General features: G+C 37.3%; 2 protein-coding genes across 3 annotated transcripts; both read right to left on the bottom strand.

The window, feature by feature from the left end:
• Positions 1–1,604: 1,604 nt before the first annotated feature.
• LOC121992634 (reticulon-like protein B6) lies at positions 1,605–3,704 on the bottom strand. Its single transcript, XM_042547127.1, has 5 exons — positions 3,164–3,704; positions 2,521–2,701; positions 2,291–2,432; positions 2,154–2,223; positions 1,605–2,081 (listed from the first exon to the last, which is right to left on the bottom strand). Exons 1-5 carry the CDS (start codon positions 3,354–3,356, stop codon positions 1,912–1,914), a joined length of 756 nt encoding a protein of 251 aa, XP_042403061.1. The 5' UTR covers positions 3,357–3,704; the 3' UTR covers positions 1,605–1,911.
• A 157-nt stretch (positions 3,705–3,861) lies between these two features.
• On the bottom strand, positions 3,862–10,209 carry LOC121992633. Of its 2 annotated transcripts, XR_006114968.1 has the most exons (10): positions 9,664–10,209; positions 9,326–9,420; positions 9,147–9,226; positions 8,278–8,319; positions 8,080–8,207; positions 6,937–7,117; positions 6,665–6,843; positions 4,623–4,868; positions 4,198–4,539; positions 3,862–4,095 (listed from the first exon to the last, which is right to left on the bottom strand). XR_006114968.1 is itself a non-coding variant. In XM_042547126.1 (9 exons), exons 1-9 carry the CDS (start codon positions 10,089–10,091, stop codon positions 4,299–4,301), a joined length of 1,620 nt encoding a protein of 539 aa, XP_042403060.1. In that variant the 5' UTR covers positions 10,092–10,209; the 3' UTR covers positions 3,862–4,298. The 2 variants fall into 2 exon arrangements, 1 of the variants encoding a protein (XP_042403060.1); XM_042547126.1 differs by having other exon boundaries at positions 3,862–4,539.
• Positions 10,210–21,127: the final 10,918 nt, after the last annotated feature.

The raw sequence follows: 21,127 nt of genomic DNA, 5'->3' as shown, positions 1-21,127 counted from the left end.
ACAATCCTAGAAATCCACAAGAACTGAAATGAGTGCAATCGGAGTTCTCTAGGTCCATTAGTAGGTTTTGGTCAAAACTCACTGATGGACCTAGAGAGCTCCGATTGCACCCATTTCAATTTCTGTGGATTTATGGGTTTACAAGGAGTTCAAATATGTTATCCATTATTTATTTTGGCTTCTCGAAGGTGTAAAAATGTTTCCGTAATTTACCAAAAGATCTATTTAGATTTTTGAATTTACCAAAAATGAATGTTATTTTGTTATTTACCAAATGACATTTTTTATAGTGTTTTTCCCATTTTACCCTCCTCACAAATTTGACTGCTTTTCTTTTTATTTTTCTATCATTTATCTCTCTTTTCTTTTCTCCCATGTATGCAACATCTATTCTTTTTCCTCTCCTCTTTTTTCTTTCCTCTCTTTTGCACGTCGATTCTTCTAAAAATATTTTAACACCCCCAAGAAACTAAAATAAATAAGGGATAGCATATTTAAACTCCTTTGCAACTCCATAAATTCACAAGAACTAAAATGGGTGCAATTGAAGCTCTCTAGGTCCATTAGTAGATTTTGGTCAAAATTCATTAATGGACCTAGATATCTCAGATTATATCCATTTCAGTTCCTGACCAAAATCTACTAATGGACCTAGAGAGCTCTGATTGTACTTATTTTAGTTCCTGTGGATTTTTGGAGTTGCAAGGAATTCAAATATTCTATCCATTATTTATTTTGGCTTCTCAGAAGAGTTAAAATATAAAAAGAAAGTCATAAAATTCTCCACATTGGGGCTGATATTCCGACATTGGGCTTGATATGATTCCATATCAGGTCCACAGATATGATATGATGCATATCAAGTCCAACATGAAAATTTTTGATGATCCTTGCTTATTACATTTTAGCACCCCTAGAGAAGCTAAAATAAACAATGAATAATATATTTGAACTCCTTGCAACTCAAAAAATCCACAGAAATTGAAATAATTGAAATCTACTGTTGGACTCAGAGAGGTTCGATTGCATCTATTTCAATTCCTATAAATTTCTGGAGTTACAATGAGTTCAAATATACTATTCATTATTTATTTCAACTTTGCAGAGGTAATTGTTCGTAGAGGTGTTAAAATATAATGTAATAATGAAGAATCGTTTGTGTCTGATATAGAATCATATCATACCCAAATCCACTAATAGATCTAGAAAGTTCAGATTGTACTCATTTCAGATTTTTAGAATTACAAGGAGTTCAAATATATTATTCATTGTTTATTTTAATTTCTCGAAGATATGAGAAAAAGAAGAAAAAAATGATAAAAAAAATAATCAAATTTATCATGAAGATAGAATAAGAAAACTACTATTAATAAAAATACGTCATTAAATACCTCATAAGTAACATACGTTTTTGTTTTTTTTTTTAAATTCAAAACTTAAATATACCTTATGATAAATTACCCAATATTTTTTCAATGCAGCACTGTAACAGTTGACGATAATGATGGCCGGAAAAAGTAAAATGAAAAATAAATGCGCCAATCTTAAAGTTAAATATATCCTTTGAAAATTCCCCATTCCAGTTTGATAAAATCCATAACGCATGATAAATGCCTGTGGCGTTTTATTAATCACAAATGTACCAGAAAGATCTTAAATTAATTAATAAACTTTAAATATTTTTCTTATATGCAAACAGGACGGCAGAATCCACAGACATCCTTTTCATCTCGACTCACAAACCATCCTTTTCATGTAAAAATCTATAGAGATGCAACTTACAATTAGTAGACAAACCAGACGCCATCCAATTAACAAAACGTAAACACTTTCTAGTTCCTCATTAACATGCATAAATCAACAACAGAGTAGAACACCTGAAAATTAACACAGCGTACGTAGCTTGCAAGTCTAGTGCATCTTCTTCTCCTTCAATGGAAGTCTAGGGATCTTGCTCATGACCTTGGCATCGAACAAAGCATACCGCTTCTTTAGTTCAAACATGCCTTTTTCGGCGTACGCGTCGAGCTTGTCTTCGTACTTCTCGTAGAGAACTGGCACAGTGTGGAGTGCCAAGAATACTGATTGATGTGAATTGAAGGATCAGATGTAGAGTACTAGTAGACGAAACAGATTGAACATGGAGCACTTACGTAGGTAGAGCAGTGTCAAGAAGTTCAACGAGGTGCCAACGATCGACAGCAAGTAGAGTCCGGCGATCACCTGCAGCGAACGGTTTTTTGTTACTACAAAATGCCTTGGGAAGTTATCATCAAAGAGGAGAACTTACAATGATAAACTTCTTTAGACCCCGCCCAAGCGCAATCTCCCTGAGAACAGCGAAAGCTCTGTTGATCTCATTCCTCACGGCGAGCGCGACTCTCACAGTTTGGTCCTCAGGTATCCTCACCTCTGGAATGTGAGGCGGAGATCTGAAAATGAAAAAGGAAATAAGCAAACAGTTCGCTGGTGAACTGAGACCAGAGGAGAGCTCCAAGTGCAGCAAAAGAGTTCTTCTACTTGTTAATAAACGTCAAGGCCTTCGACCACAGGAAGAGCATGAGCAAAGAGATGATGAGGCCATGGGAAATTAAAGGAAGTAGATGGTAGCCGACGAACTCGAACATAACCCAAATAGCAGTGGCATCAACGAGTATTCCAGCTGAGATCTTCTTATCCCTCCATAGAATCAAATTAGCAGCTAAAATGGAACGCTATAAATCAAATTGATGAAGCAAAGAAACAATTGTTTACTCAGGACAATGAAATGACCTATGGCGTCCTTGAACGAAAATTTTAAAATGGTTTGCCTTGAACGATGCAAAATACGATCGAGAATTCACAGCCGAAGTAGAAAAGTACACGAGTCCTCTTGGCATGGCGTCGTTCTCTGACGCGCTCCCCACATATCGTATAATCCCTAAAAACTTTCCGCAACTGGAAACCCAGCCATTATTATACTAGCAACGAGCATAGCGCTGCCCCTCGAAGCAAATAAACAACTACGAATCAAGTGCAGATCCGATCTACACGATTTCAGACAAAATTTCTGCCAAAAAAATCCAAACATCGACGAATTCTCGCCCAAAAGAAGACAAAGAAATTAGATTTTCGAAGGAAAAAGTACGATGAGGATACCAAAATGAGTTGGATCGAAAGGTACCTTGGCCACCGCCGAGGACGTGGTGAACGGGCTTCTCCCTGCCGAAGAGGCGGAAGACCTTGGCTTTCTCAGCGGACGCCGACGGCTCCGGCCTCTCCTCCTCCGTCCCCGAATCGAACTCTAAGGAGGAAGGCGAATCTCGCGGCTTCACCTCGATTTGCTCCGCCTCACTCGGCTCCTCGTGCTCCGCCATGAACGATGAGTTCCTCTCTCTCACAACTCGATCTCTTTGTCCTTCTTCGCCGAGTGATAAGAAGAGTCCGCGGGTTTAGTTTTGTAATAGTTCATTCGAATGCCAGATGGAGCGGGAGAAGGAACCAGGGCCCCCGAATGAAGACGCGTGGCGTCCGCAGGCGCACGACGTCGGCTGCGTGGCAAATCGAAACAAAAGCAGAGAAGAGAAGGTAGGTGATTTTGAACCGCCCTGTCTGGTCCGCGGCCAGTTCGATTTAGCTCCGGAATTTGGTTGGACGTTAGATATGGGTTGAAACTAACTCATTAACATTCTCTTAGCCCATGTCTTGATGTCTCGCTAGAGCTCAATTCAAAGGTTAGAGAAGTTCTACGGCAAATAATAATAATAATAATAATAATACAATTAAAAGATTATACAAGCATAATATAAATTATAATAAAAACTTTTTATAAAAATATTCACCTGAAAGAATAAGCAGACGCACGCATTTGAGTCAGCTGAATAACAAGCAAGAGCATAACCCTACTGTGAAGAATAAGTCACCTTGGAAACAAAAACATTACAACACAATTTATGGGTGTGAAGTAACAAAAAAAGATTACTTCCAAAGGCTCAGATTCTGGAAGAACGGCACTAATGGGCAAAAGGTATCATAATTCTTGAGATGGGCCGCCCGGAGATCCATCGGTACAGAATACTTCGAAGTAATGTAAGTTGGTTGGTGCCAATGTGAGACCTTAAGTGACAGGTAAATATGTTATCCGGGTATCAGAGATAAATAGGACTTAAACCAAATCCATAGTCGAGAGAATGGGATAGGATCAGTTTAGAATCTTGCCTTGCGATATGGCTGTGCCATATGAAAGAATCCCGTCGATGAAATTATATACAAAGGATGAAGCATTGCGAGGATTGAAGAAGGTTGCTTTTGTTGGTGGATCAGGATGAGTTCAGCCTTGTAAGGCTAGAGTAATCACCCACATTAGCGATGAAAAGGGGATCCATCTCCTCCACGGGTTTTGACTGATTGCTCGCTTGCTCCAGCTCATTTGTTAGGTCTTCCATAGTCTTCTTCAAGTGCGTTCTGTCCATGTGCCCTTCAGACATGGAAATGCCGACCATTGTGATCTTTGGAAGAAGGGGATTCTGTGGTGGTTTGCTCGTAGCATCCATTCCCGACCTAGGCAGAGTTGAATTCATGATCAAAGATTTGACAAAGATGGGGACCAAAAACGCAGAAAAGAAACAAGAACAATGTCTAACCTTGGATTCAAGTTCACATGCTCATCAAGATTTTTCTGTTCCTGATGTTGTCTTGTCCAGGGATTTTGAAACAATCCATGGAATGGAAATTTAAAATTACTTTGATTTGACGATTGATCATGCGTTCCTCCTTGTAGGTCATTATGTAAACCAGGATCATTATGTAAAACAGGATCTGGAGCCCCAGGTTGCTTCTTATCAGAACCTTCAATCCGCAAAGAGGACCTAGCAGATGAAGTGGCACTCCTGAAAATATAAACAGTCATAAAAATTAAAAATCAATATATGCTGCGGTATAGTAGCTAAGATCACCAAGAACTCTTGATGTAAATATGAGAATTACCAAGATCAGATGAATGTAACAAAGAAGAGTTCGTAGGTAGCCTAAGTTATAACTAATCAGAGTTTCAACCCAGCAATTTGTTTTCCCAAGTTAAATTAGTCCTAAAAGAAGACAATTAAAATCCACAAAAATCTCATGAATCAGCATGAGAGTTTTCAGGCGACTAAAATAATCACATTAAATTCACCATTACCTTTTGTACCGAACATTTCAACACTAGTATAGATATAAAAAAACCACATAATTACTGTTAAAACAGGAACACGGGGCTACTTCATTTCTCTATCAACATCATCATTAAGCATACCTAAAAATTGTATAAAAACAATTCCACATTTGGGTGCAACATAATGTATAAAAAAATTGGCAGAATAATGAAAACAACTCCCACTTAGGATACCACATAATCATTTGTTAGGAAACTAAGAGCAGATCAAGAACCACTACTATCCATCTAGATGGCATAACGGTTAGCCTACGAATAATTTACATCGGCTGGCTGAATTGTCAATTAAACCACAAGCATTCCTGAACAACTTGACACACAACCAAAATCAATGCTTGATGACTAAAAGCAATCCTTGTTAGAACCAAGGTTTAAATACTCGACTTGTGCTGAAATTTTGGTTCTGGACCGGAATGATACAATTTCGATTTCGTATCGTGCCGATATGGTTTTGATATTTTTTTAAATATAAAATATATTAATTAAGAATAAAAACTAATCTAAATATTTAAAATACAAAAATGAAATATATATATATATATATATATATATATAATTTTACTATTTGAACAGTTTTGCTCGCGAGACGAGTCTGCCACAGCTGCGAGGCTCGCACGATGAGTCCATCGCAGTTGCGGGGTTCAGGCGACCACTGCAGGGCTCGGGCGACCGCCGCCGGGCTCGAGCAACCGCCGCGAGGCTCGAGCACCACGGCTGAGGGGCTTGTGCGACAAGTCCACCGTGGCCACAAGGCTCGCGCGACAAGTCCTCTGCCGCCACGGGGCTCACGCAACACCTCCTCCGCCACTGCGGGGCTCATGCGATGCCTCTGAGGCCAGCCGTGGGCCTCGAAACCTCTGGAGTGTCATTGCCGATTTCGGTCTGTGGGCAGAACAGTAAGTTCTGTCCATTTTGCAGGGCAGGAAACAGTTTTTTAAACCATGGTTGGAACTCAAAAACTAATGCTCATCAACAATGGACTCATTAATCTTCATCCACCATCTGATGAGTTGGAAAATCTCAACCTTATGACTAAAATCAAATAATAAAAAACCAATAATATGGAAAAAGTCAACTCCAGCAAACACGGTAAGTCAGATGGGAAATCTCAGGAAAATTGGTAGCTGTAAAATTTTACCATAAATCAGCATAAACATATTTCTTGTCCTTCAATTTAAAAATTAAATTGTCTCAAAAAGTGATCCACTAGCTATCTGTACAAAAGTATAATGAATTTACTGTTTCATACACAAATGATTAAACCAATTGATGACGGAATATAGAAACAAAAACTGTAACCGAGCTACAAAACAAGGATAGGGAGATGGTCTAATGTCTGTTGTTTTCATTTAGTAAAACTTATTTTGGTAAAGGACATAAATTACCATTTCAAATGAAAATAATTGTGCCTTAAACTTTCATGGCATTGATGTCTTATATGTTGTTTAAATACTAAATACCAAATCTACAAACCTTTCTTCAAATGAGTCCACCAAGTAAGGGAACTTTGGCTGAATACCAGTGGCTTTCCTCAACCACCTGTTTCCTAAAAGCACTTTATCAACAACATCAAGAAGTTGAATCTCCGCAGCTTTTGATATGACACTTAGTGGTATTCCATATTGCCCCATTTCATCCATCATTTCTTGAACCTATAAAAGGAAAGGTACAGATTTCATATATTTGAGCATCAATTCAAGAGTTCCTTATTTAAATAAATACAAATTAATCAACAATGGAAGCACCTCTGGAGGCTCAAATAAGCTATCACTGTATTCCTCAATTGCATCTGCTGTCAAATTATCATCAACAGCATCTCGGCGTCGTTTCTTGTGGCGATTTTGGATCATAGTATGGAAGTGTTGATCAATTGAAGCTTCAAGAATATTATCTAGTAAATTTTTGTCGAAAAAATATGGGATGTACCTGGAATTATGAGCACGCAGAGTCAAATCAGATATTGAATCCATGTAGAAGAAAATGTTAACAGTAAGAAAAATGTGGAAGTCAATAAACCTAGGTGACACCTGAAACAAATTAACATTGACACATAAGGTTCATAGATCTGTCATCAGAGTTTGTGAAGCAGTAGCACGATTATTGAACAAGTTCAAGAGTTACCTTTTATTATAGATTCCTAACCAACCATTTCTTTTTCCCTTGCAAAGAAGTTTCCATGAACATATCCAGTTAAGCCAACTAGAATAAGATCAGGTGAGCTATAACCTAGTGAAGCTCCAAAAACCAAAGGATTGTTTACTATTCCAATTATGTAATATTCAAATCCATGTCTAAGCTTATGGCTTATGGTGTAATAACAGTCAATAGAGTAAAGACACACTTATCATCTGCAGAAAGGAGAACCTCACAAATCTTAACAAGAGTAAATAATTTAAGTGCATTTAGTAAACATGGGTCATGTAAAGCTACAATTGCACGAGCTGGACTCAAAAGTAGAATTACATAATACAAGAAACAACTGCCAATCTATGTTACTCGGTGTCATTATTCTCAATAAGAATGATGATTATGATTGAATACATATATTGCTTCAATAAAATAGAGAGGATATATTTGGTAAAAAAATCAATTATTAACCAATAGGTATTAAAGCCCTTACTTTGTTTCCCTAATAGCCAATTATCGAGAGGATTACTGGGCCAGAATCAGATTTAAGCATACTGGAATATCTTAAACTAGAATATTAAGCAAATCTCCGTACATGCTAAAAAAATTAGAAAGCAGATTATGCTGCTGTAAGCTTATGTAGCAATTCACTAATCTAATGTAAAATTGGCTTTTAAAATGAAAGAATAGAATTAAGCTAAAACAAACAAAATTGAAAATATGACTAATCACAATCTCAACAAGCTCTATGTGCTTCTTACCACTTTAGTCCATCATTTGTTGCTATAGCAATATTTAAATTATGGGCTGTAAAAACAGGAACGCCATCAACCTTTCTTCTGCCATGTTTTCTAGGAATTTGCTTAAGCAGCTCATTAGCCGCCTTTACCTGAGAAAAATGCAGATTGCTAACTGATTATGCATAATCTTTAATAAAAATAAATAAATATATCTGTTACCTGTTTCTGGTTAGGAACAAACTGGAACATATGTGGTTTTTCCTGCAAATGGATGCTAAAACCTCAAATACAAATAAAAAAAACAAAATAACATCTCAAATAGTAGAATAGGAAAACAAAATTAGAATATATGACAAAAGAATTGAATTCTGAAGTAGGTCAGAGTAAAGGCATGATGTGGATGCTATATACAATTAAAAATGATTTTCACATCAATGCAGCTCCAAATTTCATCAAATAGCAGCTATTTGCAGTTAAATCTGACAGAAATACTAAACACTCAATAATTAACATAAGACTGAAGAATATATAAACAATTTAGGCCAGAGTTCTGAGGGGGATTAAATACAACCAACAACATTTTTCAGCTTATAATATAGTAACTATTGCATTAAATGAGAAATAGGTAGCACCAGTTAATCCAGTTCTGAAAATGAATAGATCTGAATTCAGATTCGATACAGCTAATTCAGATTTAGTAGAATGTGCATCCTGTCTACTGTATATAAACATGGACTTAGATTCAAATGTCAACAAGCAAGTAAGATATGCAGACAACATTTGTATCAGCAGAATTATGTAACATGGTACATTTGAACCAATTCAGAATACAATGAAAATAACAAAAACTAATAAAGGTTTAGACTTGTGCATCACAGAGGCAAAAGTGTGAAGCTGATTTTATGAATTAATTGAAATCCTCACCTTCATAAACCAAGGTTAAACGTAGGTTTTCTGTCAATAGCACTTACAGCACAATTATTCTACTGGCTCAATGATCAGTCACGGGACAGTCTTAGCCTACTCTAGGAATGGAATCATAAAGAGAAAAATTCAGTATCTATGTATTTTGATTTAGTAGAACATACCTTGAAATGCTCATATGCTACATCAAGGCGGCAAGCACCCACCATACCAGTTGGAACATTGAGGTGTTTAACATACGAAACTAGAAAAAAGAGAAGTACGTCAGATGGTCCTTCAAACGGTGGAGGAGAATATCGGCATGTGCATACTTTTAGTCACTTGTTCCAGTTTCTTCCCTTACCTGCATCACCTAAATCCATGAAAAATCGGAAAACGGGACCTTTTTTATCTGAGCCAGTAATCGACTCTAGCATTTTTTTGATCCACGCAGGAGCTCTGCACAGAAAATGATAATTGACATGACGATTAAAATATACCAAATGATGACACATTTTTCCTTCATGATAGTGCGAAAAGTAGAATTATTCTTTCATGAATTAAATATATACCATTATTTTATCACCAAAAGAGTAGAATTGTTCGATGATAATTGGTAAAAATGACTTCGAGGATCAAAATTGCTTCCTGACCATAAATCCTAAAGTCGTGAAGTGATAGAGGAAAGGGAAAGTGTTTGACCTGTTTGTGAGGAAAGGGATGTCGAACCGAGTGGTGACCGCCATGAGGCCATTGCCGGAGGGATCAAGCATGCTAAAGACCTGTCCCACGAAAGCCGGCCCGCCTCCACCCTTGGAGCTCGACACCAACCCCTCAATCCTCACCCCCGAAGCAAAGCTCCTAATAGCCGAGCCCGACGGCGACGTTGTCCCCTGGTTCATGGTTCCGTGAGAAGAAGATCCGGAAGCCGGGAGGAGAAAGGGCAAGGTCATGGAGCGAGATCCGTTCGTCCGAGACGAAACGGGGGCCGTCACTGCCTTCGCTGCCGGGGTAGCGTTGAAAGGGGAGAAGGGGAGGAGGGAGAGGACGCTGGCGGCGAGGGAGTGCGCTGAGGTAAAGAAAGGAGGAGAGTCTCCGCAACGTGGTCGCTCAGAAACGGATGGGGCCATCGCGGAGGCCGCGGGATCGGCGGGCACTCCGACGATGAGTCGACGCCGTCGTCGGGCGGAGCAGGGGAAGTCACGGGCGGTGGGATTCCTCGGCTTCGCACACAGCTTTTGCTTTGGATTTTATTGGGCCACGGCCCATTTAGAGGAGACTTCAAGTCACTTCATCCAGTGGAAAATTAATTAATCAAAAAATTAAATACTCTTTTTACTTAATGTTATTGTCACAAATTTTAATATCACGTAATTATTTTTTCTAAAAAAATATATATTGAACAATTTATATTTATATTTTATAATAAGAATTTTAAAAGATTATAGTGATATCTCAAATATCAAATAAATAAGATATATTGAATTATAATTAGCAAAAGTATCATAAGTGATCACTATAAAAAGTATAGCAACTAATATATTAGCTTTATATTTTAATTCTATAAGCCTTTAATAAATATATAATATAAATGTCCATATATTTTTAATTAGAATTTTATTGATAATTTTGATAAATTTATTTCTTAAAGGTATATTTTGGGACACTTGTTAAAATGCACAGACAATAAATGACAAAACATAATAGTCTTTGATCGTTTGAAAAATGATAGAGATGATATGCTAAATATGATAGATCAACAGTTGATTTAGATAAGATTCTTTACTTTACGGAGAGGTTCCTTTTTAATCTTGTGCACACATAGATAAGTCAACAAAATATCAGTGCCTAGAAATTAAGAAGAATCCTTGGCGAAAACCCTATGACGCTTAAGTTTGTATCAGTCTGGATGGGTGAATGAAGAACAGTAAGGAATATGCGCTTGAGAGTAGAATTCATATGTTCAGTGAATGTATCCTGTCAATGAAGAAGTCCTTTTATATACCATCTCTCATAACTTTCACAATCATAAGATGGCAAACTGTGTTAGACATTGTTAGATAAAGGAAAATATACAATTTGGACAAATGCAATAATTGTCCAAAGAATCTTCCGTTCATCCATACGTATGTCTCTTTTGTCGTTTATAGCTTATGCCTTTACTGAGGTTGTTGAAGGAATATGCTGTCATAAGTGGTCGGCTGATAGGAGACACAATAATCCTTGAAAAAGGTTTCAACAGAATATTCTCTGACTATTGTGCGTTACACAAGAGACGAAAGGGTTCGTCCCTTTCGCTGCCGCAAACGGCAGTTTGCTGGAAACGCCAAGGAGACGAAGGGGCGTCCTTTCCCCTTCGTCTTCCTCAGCCTTCTTATTAAAGGTGCGTCCAAGCACAGATCCGGGGCATGAAAAAGGAGAGGTTGATGCGAAGGTAATCAGCGAGACTGAGGCACGAGGTGATCAGTGAGCAAAGAGAGAACGTCTAGGGACGAGATTTGGTTTGTGGAAGAGTCCGAGAAGGTTCCGTGTGGTGATCTTCTCGGCGACAGCAGCAGCGACGTCTCCTGCGGTTCATTGGCAACTTCATCGACCGGCGTCTTCAGTTGCGGTTCTTCGGGAGATCAATGTGAGTGTTTATGGTTTCCGCATTATTATTTTAATTACTTCGTTTTAGTTTTCATGCTCTCAAAACTACCAACAATGGTATCAGAGCATGTATAGTTTTGAAAGTATGGAAATCGATGCGAAAAAGCTCGCGTTTTTTCTTCTTCTGTTGCGAAAAAGAAGATAACGCAGTGCAATTGAATCGATTAAACAATCGATTCAAAAATCGCATAGATTACTTGATCGATTCATGGATCGATTGAACAAGAATTAAAAAACACGAACAGTGCACATTTTGTTGTTTTAATCGATTACTCAATCGATTCATGCATTTTGAATCGATTGAGAAGGAAAATGAATCGATTAGGTTCACGGGACAGTGAATGAATCGATTCATGAATCGATTAGAGAAAAAAAAAATCACGATCGTTTTCTTTGGCGAAGCTATTTTTGAATCGATTGAATGAGTTTTTGATCGATTCGAAAATGCTGTAGTGAACAGTGTGTTTTGTTTAAAAAAAAAACAATAAAATCGTGTTCGTTGCATGCAACACTGTTTAAAGATTTAATTAATTATTATTATTAATCTGATAAATAAACAAGTGCATGAGTTAAACTTTAATTAAATATATTTATTAATTAATTAAATACATAAGAAAATGTATTATTAATTAATAAATATATATTTAATTAATTTATGGTTCAATTTATCAAAAATGGAACCAGACCAACTTGTCCAATCAAATCCAGGTCTGATTTAAATTATTGATTGATTTAGGCAGACCAATTTGATTCAATGATACCTAAAGCTGGTTTAAATTATTTATTGGTTTAACCAGTCCGGTTTATTATTGAATTAATTGGGTATTCTTGATTACATAAGTTGGGCTGATCAAATATGACCGGATTAGTTCCGTTGTGTCAAAATTTGATCAGAAACATTGGATTTGTTCTAATGAGTCAGACTTAATCCAATGGGCAATTGGATGAGTCAAACGAACCTGAGTTTGATTAATAAGTCTGTGATTGACTCAAATGGGCTTAAATGAGAATAGAACATATGTCCAATTAGATTAGTTCTAATGAGGACAATAGACTAAGTTTAACATCCAGACTCCTGATTGACCGGTCTAATGGGTCAGTCGACTTAAACTCCTGAAAATTGAGAAGATTTATTTTTCTTGATTTATAATGATGGTATGCCTGTATAAATTGAATTAAACTGGTTTTGTACTGGTTAGTCGGTTTTGTACTGACTTATTTAAATTCAATTTTTCAGATGGCACGGACGATTACCTCATTGACTCGTCGTGAAGTGCGGCGAAACCAGCTCTGAGAGGAGATTCAGGAGATAGAGTATAAGTCTGCTTATGGAGTTGACGGACATGTTAGACGGCTGGATAGACTATTTTGGAAACTTGAGCAAGAAGAGTTTCCAGTCCTGGACAGTTATAGGATCTGGGCATTGATGCATTCATTGCCAGAGTATCCCAGGATAATAGCAGACTATGTATGGGGGCATCATCAAGGGCGTGTCACATATTCAGTACTGTGTGAGGAACTACTTCACCATATGGGTGAAGAAGTGTTGGTTGCTACCCGAAAAACCTATAGGTTCCACTGTAAAAAAATTTTGTACAAAGGTCTGAACCTTTTCCTAGCTACCATGTGTTCTTTTAAATTAAATTTTGGATCGCCTGTGGAACTTAACACGTTTGATCCAAAACTTAATCTATTTGTTCTTTTAGGTTTTGACTTGGATCTCCTGCGGAACTTAACACGTTCGACCCAAGTCTCCTTAAGTTATTAATTCCATTAAATATTAATTTCCATAATTGGTTCCCAGTACTGACGTGGCGAGGCACATGGCCTTCTTGGATATGGGAGCAACCACCACCGACTAGACAAAACCTTTTATAGAAAGATAATATTTAATTTCCTAAAATAACTTTAGGTTAACCAAAGAGAACAATCAAATCACAAGGAAAAGAAAAAAAACAAATGAACACAACTTCGAAAAAACATATTCGAAATTCTAGAACGTAAGCATCTTGTATTTGGTATTATTTCCATAAATAACTAGCATGATGCGGAAAGGAAAAATTACTAGTTATACCTTGTAGTAAAAACCTCTTGATCTTCTACCGTATTCCTCTTCTAACCTCGAACGTTGTATGGGCAACGATCTTCCGAGATGAGAAACCACCAACCACCTTCTTCTCCTCCAAGCAAGGTTCGGCCACAAAGGAAAAACTTCACCAAGGAGGAAAACCAAAATACTAACCAAGCTCCAAGAGATGCTAGCTTTCTCTCCTTCTTCTTCTTCTTCTTCGAGTAGTATCCGGCCACCACAAGAGCTCCAATGGAAGAGAAGGGTTCAGCCACCACAAGAGGAAGGGAGGGAGAGGATGGCCGGCCACACCAAGGAACAAAAGAGGGAGAGGAATAATAGATGTTGTGTCTCATGAAGGCACCCTCACCCCTTCTTTTATATTCCTTGGCCTAGGCAAATTAGGAAATTTAATTACAATAAAATTTCCTCAATTTCCTTGACATGATTTAATTGAGAAAAATAAAATAAAATTTCCCAAATTACAATCTCATGGCCGGCCACATCATTGGAGAACAAATTGGACAAGTTTTAATCAACAATTAAAACTTCCTAATTTGTTTCCGGAAATTTTAAAAAATAAAATTTCTCTTTAAAATCTCTTCATGGTTGATAAAAGGAAATTTCTATAATTTTAATTTTATCAACATGTGAATAATTTTTAAAGAGAAAATAAAACATCTCTCCAATCTACAAATAAGGAAAGAGATCTAATCTCTTTCTTTAATCTTTTGTAGATCTTTTACAAGAGAGATATTTTAATTTTAATTCTCTTTAAATTATATCTTCCACATAATAATAAAAATTAAAATTAAATTTCTTTTTTAATTTAATTTGGCCGGCCCTACTAGCTTGGGTTCAAGCTAGGGTCGGCCACCCAATTTTATACCTAGGCCTACCCTAGCTTGTTCCCAAGCTAGCTTGGCCGGCCCCTATTGGGTGGGTATAGAAGGTGGGTATAGGTGGGTATAGAACTCTATAAATAAGAGGCTACGATAGGGACCGAGAGGAGGAATTGGTTTTGGTCTCCCGATAAAATTAAGCATCCCGCGCCCAACACACAACTTAATTTTATCAATGATAATTCATTCCACTAGAGAACTATCATTGAACTACCGCACCAATCCCAAATTACATTTTTGGGCTCCTTCTTATTATGAGTGTGTTAGTCTCCCTGTGTTTAAGATATCGAATGTCCACTAATTAAGTGAGTTACTGACAACTCATTTAATTAATATCTAAATCCAAGAGTAGTACCACTCAACTTTATTATCATGTCGGATTAAGTCCACCTGCAGGGTTTAACATGACAATCTTTATGAGCTCCTCTTGAGGAGATTATCAACCTAGTATCTCTAGGACACAGTTTCCTTCTATAATCAACAACACACACTATAAGTGATACCATTTCCCAACTTATCGGGTTTATTGATTCATCGAACTAAATCTCACCCATTGATAAATTAAAGAAATAAATATCAAACATATGTGCTTGTTATTATATTAGGATTAAGAGTACACACTTCCATAATAACTGAGGTCTTTGTTCCTTTATAAAGTCAGTATAAAAGAAACGACCTCTAATGGTCCTACTCAATACACTCTGAGTGTACTAGTGTAATTATATAGTCAAGATAAACTAATACCTAATTACACTACGACCTTCTAATGGTTTGTTCCTTTCCATTTTAGTCGTGAGCTACTGTTTATAATTTATAAGGTACTGATAACATCATCTTCTGCATGTGACACCACATACTATGTTATCTACAATATAAATTATATGAACAACTACAAACAAATGTAGACAATTTGACCAAATGTGATTCTTTATTCATAATGAATGTTTACAAAGCTTAGGCTTTCAGTATACACTCCAACAATCTCCCACTTATACTAATGACTAAGCTGCCATATCTTCTACCATACATCTGATTCTCATTCCTCCACATGCCGATCAAAAGCTTTGAAGGGCCTTAGTGAAAGGATCCGCCAGTTATCGCCGATGCAATCTTGGCGATGACAACTTCTCCTCGCTTCACGATATCTCGTAGGTGGTACTTACGCTCTATATGTTTACTTGCCTTATGAGCTCGTGGTTCCTTCGAGTTTGCAATTGCATCGCTATTATCACAATAAATTGTGATGATTTTGGGCAAATCAGAATCACATCTAAGTCCATTAGAAAGTTCCCGAGCCATACTGCTTCTTTAGTCGCCTCGAGGTGCTACATACTCGACTTCCATGGTTGAGTCCGAAACGTATTAACACTCCTCCATGAAATGGCTCCACCTCCTAAAGTAAACACATAGCCCGATGTAGACTTATCATATCCCTATCGATTGGAATCCCTGTAACCCACAGGGAGCAGATCGTCCGCTTGGTAAACTAGCATATAATCTCTAGTCCTTCTCGTGTACTTTAATATATGCTTTACCGCATCCAATGTCCTTGTCCAGAGTTACTCGATATCTACTGACCATGCCAAAACAGATATCAGGTCTCGTACATAGCATTGCATACATTAGGCTTCCTACAGCCGAAGCATAAGGAACTGCTTTCATGTCCTCTATCTCTTTCGATGTCTTTGGAGACATCTCTTTAGATAGAGTTACTCCATGTCTAAAAGGTAAGAAACCTTTCTTGGAATCCTGCATGCTAAAATGAGCAAGGATTGTATCTATATATGAAGCTTGGGATAGACACAACATTCTTTTCTTACGATCCCTTATAACTTTGATCCCAAGAATGTGTGCACAATCTCCTAAGTCCTTCATATCAAATTGTTTGGACAACCATACCATTATGTCTGATAATACCTTGACATTGTTGCCAATTAACAAAATATCATCTACGTATAGTACAAGAAATACCACCACGTTTCCGTTACACTTCTTATATACACAAGACTCATCCGGACTTTGAATAAATCCATATGACCGGATTACATCATTAAACCGGATGTTCCAAGATCTTGAAGCTTGCTTTAATCCATAAATGGACCGATTGAGCTTGCACATTAGATGCTCTTTGCCTTTTTCAATAAATCCTTCTGGTTGCTTCATATGGATGTTCTCTTCAAGACTTCCATTAAGGAAAGCTGTCTTGACATCCATTTGCCAAATCTCATAATCCATATGAGCAGCAATAGATAAGAGTATCCGGATAGACTTAAGCATGGCTACCGATGAAAAGGTTTCCTCATAATCGATTCCCTCTTTCTGAGTGTACCCTTTCGCTACAAGCCTAGCTTTGAAGGTTTCTACCTTCCCGTCTGTCCCTCTTTTCCTTTTGTAGATCCACTTGCATCCAACGGCTTTTACACCATCAGGTGGTTCTACAAGCTCCCAGACCTTATTAGAGTACATAGACTCTATTTCAGAATTCATTGCCTTTTGCCAAGATGCTGCATCTATATCTTGGAGTACTTCGTCATATGTTCGTGGATCAGGTTCATGTTTACCCGGGATCAAGTCCGAAGACTCTCCCAAAAACATGAATCTTTCAGGCTGCCTTACAACCCTCTCACTACGACGAGGCACTGTCTGTGGTTGTGTATCTTGTGTGACACGTGTTGCAGTCTCTTGTGGTACTTCATTTTGTACTGTTGGTACTGAAGTAGACATGTCCTCTCTAAGTTCTTCTAAAACAACTTTACTACTGGGCTTGTGATCCATTATATAGTCTTCTTCTAAAAACTGGGCATTGATGCTAACAATGACCTTCTGGTCTTTAGGACTATAAAATAAACCACCTTTCGTTCCTTTGGGATATCCTACAAACACGCGAACTTCTGTACGAGATTCTAACTTATCAGCATATGGTTTCAGCACATGTGCTGGACTACCCCAAATCCGAATATGTCTTAGACTGGGTTTTCGCCCATTCCACAATTCTATGGGAGTAGAAGAAACTGATTTAGAATGTACTAAGTTCAGAACGTATACTGCTGTTTCCAGAGCATATCCCCAAAATGAATTTGGTAATTCTGAATAACTCATCATCGATCTAACCATCTCCATAAGAGTCATATTCCTTCGTTCTGCTACACCATTCTATTGGGGTGTTCCAGGTGCAGACAATTGGGATTGAATCTCAGCTTCTGATAAGTAATTCCTAAACTCTCCTAAGAGGTATTCGCCACCACGATCAGATCGTAGTGTTTTGATACTTTTACCTAATCGTTTTTCCACATCAGCCTTGTATTCTTTGAACTTATCAAAGCACTCGGACTTGCGGCGCATTAGGTAAATATATCCGTATCTTGAATAATCATCTATGAAAGAGACAAAATATTCAAAACCTCCTCTTGCCTGGACAGACATAGGACCACACAAATCAGAGTGAACCAATTATAACACTTCTTTGGCTCTATACCCCTTGGCCTTAAAAGGCCTCTTGGTCATTTTACCTTCCAAGCAAGATTCACAAGTTGGAAAATTTTCCAACTCTAATGAACCCAAAAGTCCATCGGCTATAAGCCTCTGAATCCTACTTAAGTTAATATGACCAAGCCTTAGATGCCAAAGATATGCTTGGTTCATTTCTGAAGGTTCTTTTCTCTTATTTGAGTTAGAAGATGAATTATAAATTTCCATGTTTTGCTTTGTGGAAGAAATTGGATTTAAAGTATACAAATTGCCAACTAATGCACCAGAACAGATAATCACTTTATTTCTTTTAATAACTACATCGTTACTGAAAGAAACTGAATATCCATCTAAAAATAGTTTAGAAACTGAAATTAAATTCTTTCTAAAACTGGGTACATAAAGACAATTTCTTAAAACCAAATTTTTATTTCTACTAAAAGATAAGTAGACGTCTCCCACTGCAACAGCTGCCACTTTAGTAGCATTGCCCATGTAGACGGTAATCTCCCCTTCAGATAGTCGTCGGGTTTCCTAGAACCCCTGCAAGGAATTGCAGACATGATCAGTGGCTCCCGTATCTACACACCAGGTGCTGGTAGATAACACCGCTAAACATGTTTCAACAACTAGAGCATGAGATATACCTTTGTTTTGGTTCTTATGAGGACAGTCCGCCTTCCAATGAAGCACTTGCCCTTCGGCTTCTTCACTCCAGCTTTAAATCTCATACTCTGAGATTTATTCACTTTCTTTGCTGAACCAGATTGTTTCTTCTTCTTCTTTCCTCTCGGTTTAGAAGTAGAACCATTTTCAGCATAGTAAATTTGAGAATTGTGACGAAATAATCCTTCTGCCGCTTGAAGTTCTGTCAGTAGTTCCCCTAATGAATAAATCCTCTTATTCATATTATAGTTTAGGCGGAACTGCTCAAAACTTCTAGGTAGCATTTGGAGGATCATATCGATCTAGGTTTCCCCATCAATTTCTCCTCCAAGGATCTGTATCTCGTTCAGATAAGTCATCATCTTTAAGATATGATCCCTTACAGGAGTACCCTCTTGCATGGTGACTGTCATTATCTTTCTCATAGCTTCTTATCTAGAAGCCCTATCCTGATGACCAAAGAGTTCCTTGAGATTGTTCATAATATCATAAGCTGTTGGTAAATCTTTATGCTGATGTTGCAATACATTTGACATTGAAGCCAAAATGTAACACCGCGCCATCTCATCTGCCTTTACCCATCTCTTATGATATTCAATCTCCTCTTGGGTAGATTCACTAGTGGGTGCATCAGGACAAGGTTCAGTCAGTACAAATTTATAGTTTTCAGCAGTCAGAACAATGTCCAGGTTCCTTTTCCAATCTATGTAATTAGGTCCAGTAAGTCTATTTTGCTGAAGTATGATGGACAGTGGGTTGAAAGTCATCCTAAGAATCACAAATAACTTTTGGTCAGAACTCTAAATTTAGAATAATATTGATTCCTCAAACAATACTATTTTAAATTAACCAACACCTCATCACACCGTGAATTTTGTATGCCACGTTAGTGTGGACGTATACAAATTCAATATTTGTAAAAGGAGGGTTTTAACCCATTAATTTTATTATCTTGTCAACCTAACTTTTTGACAAATAAAATTAATAGTTGGTATTCTTTGGTCACACAAATAATAATAGTGACTCCGTTGGGGAGGATACTATTAGATGTGTCTAAGTGTGTACCATTACTTGACACTAAGTCCATTAATAAGATTATGCCCCTTCCGTTGGGGAAGAACACACGCTCTTAATTAATTTCCTATAGTCATCCAAAAATGGAAGTCTGTTCTAGTGATCCACAAACAAGCTCATCCGTTATGGAGGAAGGCACTCAGAGCCAACGCGCAAGCTTGTTTGCATCACTTACAAACCAGTAATGGAGACCATGAGATTTATTTAAAAATCCCTCTCCCACTTAGTTATTTATAAATGAGGAATTTTAACTATGCTAGCCTACTTAATACTTGTAAACTAACATGCACACACAGTACAATATAAAAGCAATAAATAGAAAATTTAATTTTCAACTATTATGGCTTTTATCTCTAATTGTCCTCCGTGTGTTATCATCCCAAGCTGCTGCCATATTTGGCCACCGCCTCCGGGTCTAGCTATCGCATCCATCTTGCTCCTAGTTCCGCTGCGCCTCTGGTCCTTAGAAGGTTCCACGCTTTGCAAGATTCGATCCGCGACATAAATAGAATTTTACATTTTGATCCTATATTCCATAAAAGGAATGTACATGTATCTAGATCAAAAATAAAATCCTAATAAAAACTAAATACAGCTCCTGCTTTATTTAAATACAATCATGCACACATATCTTAATGCCCTTGACATGTCCAAGGGTCCAATCACACACATAATAACTAAAAGGCATAATAGTTGGATCCTGCATCCACAAAGTTAGCACATCCTACTATTATCCTGCCTAAATTATGTATGACATGTGCATAATTAAACTAAATACCAAATACACAGAGGCAAAACCCTAGCTCTGATACCAATTGTTGGTTGCTACTCGGAAAACCTATAGGTTCCACTGTACAAAAATTTTATACAAAGGTCTGAACCTTTTCCTAGCTACCATGTGTTCTTTTAAATTAAATTTTGGATCGCCTGCGGAACTTAACACGTTTGATCCAAAACTTAATCTATTTGTTCTTTTAGGTTTTGACTTGGATCTCCTGCGGAACTTAACACGTTCGACCCAAGTCTCCTTAAGTTATTAATTCCATTAAATATTAATTTCCATAATTGGTTCCCAGTACTGACGTGGCGAGGCACATGACCTTCTTGGATATGGGAGCAACCACCACCGACTAGACAAAACCTTTTATAGAAAGCTAATATTTAATTTCCTAAAATAACTTTAGGTTAACCAAAGAGAACAATCAAATCACAAGGAAAAGAAAAAAAAACAAAAGAACACAACTTCGAAAAAACATATTCGAAATTCTAGAACGTAAGCCTCTTGTATTTGGTATTATTTCCATAAATAACTAGCATGATGCGGAAAGGAAAAATTACT

The sequence above is a fragment of the Zingiber officinale genome, chromosome 6B (assembly GCF_018446385.1).
Source record: "Zingiber officinale cultivar Zhangliang chromosome 6B, Zo_v1.1, whole genome shotgun sequence".
Classification (NCBI taxonomy): domain Eukaryota; kingdom Viridiplantae; phylum Streptophyta; class Magnoliopsida; order Zingiberales; family Zingiberaceae; genus Zingiber; species Zingiber officinale.
This window is presented reverse-complemented; position numbering and strand designations above follow the sequence as displayed.

Bases quoted from the DNA above. Each gene is read 5' to 3' on its own strand.
- LOC121992634 (XM_042547127.1), bottom strand. From the start codon at position 3,356: ATGGCGGAGCACGAGGAGCCGAGTGAGGCGGAGCAAATCGAGGTGAAG. The intron at 2,702-3,163 runs GTACCTTTCGAT...GTTCCATTTTAG, and splicing joins CGTCCTCGGCGGTGGCCAAG to CTGCTAATTTGATTCTATGG. The intron at 2,224-2,290 runs GTAAGTTCTCCT...CGTTCGCTGCAG, and splicing joins GTCTAAAGAAGTTTATCATT to GTGATCGCCGGACTCTACTT.
- LOC121992633 (XM_042547126.1), bottom strand. From the start codon at position 10,091: ATGGCCCCATCCGTTTCTGAGCGACCACGTTGCGGAGACTCTCCTCCT. The intron at 8,320-9,146 runs GTATGTTCTACT...ATCCATTTGCAG, and splicing joins TAGCATATGAGCATTTCAAG to GAAAAACCACATATGTTCCA. The intron at 6,844-6,936 runs GTGCTTCCATTG...TTCCTTTTATAG, and splicing joins GCTTATTTGAGCCTCCAGAG to GTTCAAGAAATGATGGATGA.